The 6,140-nt window shown below is 55.7% G+C and overlaps 1 protein-coding gene across 2 annotated transcripts in view; it reads right to left on the reverse strand.

Moving 5' to 3' along the window:
- BCR (BCR activator of RhoGEF and GTPase) overlaps nt 1-6,140 on the reverse strand; it is a 114,224-nt gene that overhangs the window by 33,573 nt on the left and 74,511 nt on the right. For both annotated transcript variants that reach the window (XM_017889753.1, XM_017889752.1), the window contains exon 3: nt 48-152. In XM_017889753.1, coding sequence (XP_017745242.1) covers nt 48-152 — 105 coding nt within the window. The remainder of the gene's footprint in view (nt 1-47; nt 153-6,140) is intronic.

The raw sequence follows: 6,140 nt of genomic DNA on the forward strand, positions 1-6,140 counted from the left end.
ATCCTGCCCCATCTCGCCCTGCTCAGCTCCCTAAAAACCCTCCTCACCAGCAGCAGTGCCTCCAGGTGGCTCAGGTAAGTCTCCTCGCTAGCCAGGATTCCAGAAAGGACCCATTTTCTCATCTCCAAGCCCTTTTCCAAGTCCAGCTCACTCTGCAGAAGAAACAGACAGAAGTCAGCCTGGGAGGGTGGTAGGGGGATGCTTGCATCAGGGCCCTCTGAGAGAGGAAGGCCAGCTTGTTGACCTCTGGACAAACCCCTGCCTCCACGAAGGCTCCACATGGAATCAGAGAGGCAGGGGACCCTCCGCACATACTAAGCCACATGCTCGTGGTCGCTGAGTATCCCAGGGGGTCATCTGGCAACGCCCAGGGCCACCTTTAGTCTTGCCAGACCGCGAAATAGTTTAGTGTGGAGCAGGCCAGGCCAGGCCTCGCTCCACGCCTTCTGCCTGCAACACAAGAGCAGCTGCCTCACACAGTCGAGGAAGGAGGAGGCGGCTCTGAGCCGAGGGGGCGTCGGAACCCACAGCATGGCCACCTGGCTCCTGCTGCAGCCAGCTCCAAGTTCCACTCCCCACTGCTCACCTGGGGCCCTCCTCACCTGGATTCTCTGACTGCTGCTGCCACGTGACCCTTCGACTGACACCCTCCAGGCAGCACCACCTTCTCCAGATGCCCTCCCTCCCAGCCACAGGGACTGCTACCACCTGCTCCAGAAGAACCCTGTCCCTGGCGCTCAAAGTCTATGTCCCCTGACCCTACTTTTCAGACCCCGACATCACTGGCAGGGACCCTCTTACATGTGGGCTTTGACAAAGTCCCCCTTCCCATTAGCGTCCCTGCTGAAAGTTCAGGGAAGCTCTACTGTTTTTGTCTCCAAATGATGAAGCTGACACATTGTTGGATGTTGAAGTAGGGCACAGAGACCATGGGAGGCCACCTTCTAATCCTAGTTATGATAATGTCTCCCCTCCCCACTCAGATTCATGTTGAAGCTCTAACCCCCAGTACCTTACAGCATTACTGGATCTGAAGGCAGGGTCTTTAAAGAGGTGATTAAACTAAACTGAAGCCAAAAGGTTCCATGTGTCCCGTTCTTTTCTTTTTGAGACGACGTCTCGCTCTGTCGCTCAGGCTGGTGTGCTGTGGCACAGTCACAGCTTACTGCAGCCTTGAGAGCCCAGGCTCAAGCAAACCTCCCACCTGAGCCTCCCAAGTAGCTGGGACCTCATGCACCCACCACCTTGCTCTGCTAACTTAAACATTTTTGTGGAGTCCAGGCGCAATGTCTCACGCCTATAATCCCAGCAGTTTGGAAGGCCGAGGTAGGCGGATCACCTGAGGTCAGGAGTTTGAGATCACCAGCCTGGCCAACATGGTGAAACCCTGTCTCTACTAAAAATACAAAAATTAGCTGGGTGTGGTGGCGGGCACCTGTAATCCCCGCTACTTGGGAGGCAGAGGGAGAAGAATTGCCTGAACATGGGAGGGGAAGTTTGCAGTGAGCCGAGACCATGCCATGGCACTCCAGCCTGGGCAACAAGAGCGAAACTCCATCTCAAAAAAATTTTTTTTTTTTTTTTTTTTGTATAAACAAGGTCTTGCCATGTTGCCCAGGCTGGTCTCAAACTCCTGAGCTCAAGCAGTCCTTCCACCTCAGCCTCCCAGAGTGTTGGGATTACATAGGCATGAGCCACGGCACCCCACCAGGACCAGAGTACTTGTAAAAGAAGATATGAGGACACAGACTCAAATAGAGGGAACATCATGTGAAGACACACAGAGAAGACAAGTCCAGGAGAGGGGCCGGAGAAGAAACCAACCCTGCCCGCCCCTTGATCTTGGACTTCAGGCCTCCAGGGCTATGAGAAAATAAACTCCTGTTCTTTAAGCCCCCTAGTCTGTGGTGCTTTGTTACAACAGTCCCAGCAAGGGCATGACACCAAAGATGACGATGCCAAAGGCCACAGAAACTGCCACCTGACTTCCTGGTCACTCCCATCTGCTCCCTGGCCACTGGCAATGTTGGAGGCTGGCCGTGCCCATGGCAGATCTCAGTGCTCCACTGGGCTGAGGCCATGCTCCCTCTGTCCCGCCTGTGCCCACTGGCCCTGCCTGCAGTCAGAAGAAAGTGCGTGAGTGCGTGCGTGTGTGTGCGTGCATGCAGGGTGGGGGAGGGGGGTCAGGTCTGGCGTCTGTGACAGCCCCACCCACTTCTCCACTGATTTCTGGGCTCACAGGTGTGGAACTGGGGTGGTGGTCCCGGATCACTCACTTTCCCACTTTCGGGGAAAATCACTGGCTGCGGGCAGGCTCCTCGTTGGCCCCACTGACATCTAGGCCTGGAGGAGTCTGTCAGGGGCTGCATGGCATCCTGCGCCTTGTAGGATTCTGTGAAGCATCCTTGCCTCTACCTACCATATGTGAGTAACACCCTCCCCCCCGAGGTGTGGCAGGCACAAATGTCTCCGGCCGCTGCCACATATGCCCTGGGAGCAGAATCACCTCCAGTGAGTACTGATGGGTTTCAGGAAGGATCTGACTGAGGTCAGCTCAGGCCTGATGGTATCTGTAGAATTTGGAATCAGGGTCCCAGCACAGCCCCTGCCTACTCCCAACCCTGCTGTCCTATTTCCCTGGCCCACTAGAAGGGAGGCATGTCATGGTATGGACAGCAGGTTCAACACAAAGCACCCAGGGCCTGGCCTGCCCCATGGTCTCAGGCAAAGGCACTCCGGCCCTGAGCCTCCACTGCCTGGGGAGGGAGCCCCACCCTGTGCCCCACTTGAGTCCCTGGGGCTTGGGCCACACATCTTCACTTGCCCACTGGGACAATCTAAAAAGCCTTCCTGGGCCACCATTTTGCCCTGGGAATCTCCTAAGTGTGTGCACACTTGTGTGAATGTACGCATGAGCTGTCAGCATGCCCGGGTGCCTGTGTATACGTGTGTATATACATGCATTTATACACACGTACATATGTGTTTGGGGGGGACAGCCATCAAGATCTGGGTGGACAGCAGCTCCAAGGAAAAGGACATGCAGGTCCCATGCACACCTGTCCCCCCGGCAGGGTAGGCAGTGGCTCCACGGGTGGGATCCAGGCCATGGCTGTGCCTGAGCTTGGAACCTCCTTGCCTAGCACAGTGCCCGGAACACCCAGGTGCTCAATTAAGATTCGTTTAATAAATCAGTGAGTGGATCTCAAAGACCTGGCTGTATCCTAGTATTGGCTGTGTTTTTATGAATCTCTGAAGGCTCCTTCAGGGTCTCCATACTCTCACTTGGAGACAGTTGGGTTCAAGGAACCCAGGACTGTCAATTGAGCCTGACTCGGTGCCCTGAAATGCTTCCCAAGTTCAGCAAGTCTGCTGCCCATGTTGCACACACACATAGGGTGGGGTGGCCTATGACACTCCCTCTCTGCCCATCATGAATGGTGGAGTCTTGGGGAAAGCAGCCCCCAGCTGCCCCTGCAGGTGCCTCCTACCGTGTGCAGATGCCGCTCCCTGCTCCACAAGAGGAGAAGAGGTTAAGGGAATGGTGGGCCCCTTGGGCAGGGCAGGGCAGGGCAGGGCCACCCACCCACCCAGCCTGCCAGCCCTGCTCATGTTCTGAGGACAACCTTGCTACTATTGAGTACGAACGGGCCTGCAGGGCCCAGGGAGGCTGCTACGGCTGCAGAGCCCATGAAGGCCCCACCCAGTGTGAGATGCTTGTGCCCGCGTGGGTGGGAGCACTGTGTCTCATTCTGTCCACACGGTTTGGAAAGCCAGGAGGAAAAACAGCGCAGGCAGGAAGGCAGAGTCTAGCTCTCCCTCCCTGTTCTGAAGGGTGGGGCCGCTCAGGGAACATCTGGCCCAGGGCATGGACTGGGTGGGGTGGAGACAAGACTCAGGATGAAGGCACTTCTCCTTAGACTAAGAATCTTCTAGAGTCCTGAATAGTGCTGGTGGCATCAGACAGGGATGGCTCAGAAACCAGCCAAGTCCACGGAGAGAAAACGAGAGAGCAAAGGGCAGGGCCCAGCCTGTGGCTATTTATAACTCAGGACGGTGCTCGTGCCAGTTATGGGAAAGGACGTGAATGCAGGGAGGGCCATGGAGGCAGGCAAGGAGGCTGGGGCGGGTAGGAAGTTGGAGGTAAAGGGAAATTGGAAAAAGAAGTCAGTGACATGGAAGGAAGTACCTCCTACCATGATCCTACCCAGGCGGGTACAAACACAAAACCTGAGGCTAAATAAAAGCCAACAAAGAACCCACAAAACAAAATGGGATTGTGACAACCAAGCAGGAAAAGCTGACAGAGAACGAGGTGAATAAAACTGTTGCCAGCTGACTGCTGTCAGGCCCACAGGTGAGCTGAGGGCGGGAGCTGGAACTGAGCTTCAGGACAGGGCAGAGCGCAAGGAGGCCCCTTCTAGTCCCTCCTCCTAGTCTCCCTAATCTGGGGGAGCCCAGTGGTGATCAGGGTGCAAAACCCTGGCTGCAAGGGGCAGGCTGCTCTGGGCTGAGAGTGTGCAGTGAGCATCGCTGCTGGAAAAAGGACCCTCTTCTGCTCTGGGCAAGGGCAGATTTTCATTAGCAACAGACTGGACATTGTCCTGCGGCCCAGCCAGCGAACACCCCAAGAACCTGGCCCTCCTGGCATACAGAGGGCAAGGGGCTGGCCTCTGTGTAGGGTCCTGGGGCTGCAGGTTGTTGCAACAGGCCAGCCTGTGTGAATCCTTCCCAAAGCACCCCGGGCAAGGGGGCGCCTGGCCTCTGTCCAACCTCTGCCTACACTACGAATGGGTATTCACAGAGAAGATCCGTGCCACAGGAGTCCACTGAGACCCCAAATTGCCAAAGAGTTCCCTGAGGGCTTCCTGGTGGCCCCATGGCCCAAAAGACTCAAGATCAGCATCTGGGACCAAACGAGGGTGGGTGGCGTGCAGGGGGAGGGGGATGAGCAGGCTGATGCCCACACCCCACTGGCTGGTCAGGATCAGCACGCCTCTGGCCTCAAGATCACCACGCTCCCTGGGGGAAGTGAGGTGTCCTAGAAAGCGACAGCCATGTCTTCAAACCAAAGATCAGAAATGAAAGATGACATTTGCATGGCTTGTTGCATGGCTGTCAGGGAAACCAGGAAGTCAAGGCTATGCTTGTCTCCAGAGCAGTGAAGGGCACCCGTTCTGGGGCCCCAGCCACTGGGAAGGAGCACCAGAAGGTTTCTGGAAAGGAGTTACACACCGCTCTCCAATCAAATCCCCTCCTCTTCAGACCAGCTCTGGGCCAGGGGGCACACTTGGGACTGGAAACCCTGGACCTGACAGGCAGAGACGTGCAACCTTCTGCAGGACGTGCACCATGAGAAACGTCTACAGCTCCTGTGAAGGCAGAAGCAGGGAGCAGGGGTCCAGGGACCAGGATCTGGGGTGCTTCACAGAGGAGGAGCCCTGCACTGAAAGGTGAAGGCTCTATTCCAAGTCAGAGCCAGGTGTGGGAGGGAGGCCCCCTCCCCTGGACAGGGACCGAGGGCACTGAGTGGGCAGATCAGCCTCCTTTCGGGGCCAGGAAGTGCATCAAGGACTGGCTGGGTGAAGATAGCCCTCAAGGATGATGGAAAGAAATAGCCTTTTTCAAGTTCAGCACTTAGCCTACCTGAACTTAGTCCTTCTCTGTACCAAACCACGCTCACAAAACAGCAAGAGAGGGGATGCACAGTTGAGAGAGAGAAAGTGTGTCCACTGAAGAATCAGGAAGGCTTCAAACCCTGGAGCTGCATGGCCCAAGCAAGTTACTTCACCTCTCTGAACCTCGGCCTCCTAATCTGTAAAAAGCTGACGCTCGACGTGGGATAGGAAGCTACCTAAGGCAGCAGCCTGTGTGTGCTGCATGGAGCAGGTACATGTTACCCACTGGCTTCCTCTCCTATCCTCTCGGTTCAGGACGAGAAGCCTGCCCAGCACCAAGGCCTTCAGAAATCACAAAAGCACATACAAAAGCAGCAGTCCCGGGCCTGCAGCTAATGCGTCAGCCCCAGAGAAAAGCAGCTCAGTGAGAAGCTGCACTTCTGGAGCTTTCTTACAGAACCAGGGGAAAGTCCATCCCTCTATTGCTCTTTTATTTATTATTTTATTTATTTATTTATTTAT

Source organism: Rhinopithecus bieti, unplaced genomic scaffold, assembly GCF_001698545.2.
Source record: "Rhinopithecus bieti isolate Rb0 unplaced genomic scaffold, ASM169854v2 scaffold_19723, whole genome shotgun sequence".
In the NCBI taxonomy this organism is placed as follows: Eukaryota; Metazoa; Chordata; class Mammalia; order Primates; family Cercopithecidae; genus Rhinopithecus; species Rhinopithecus bieti.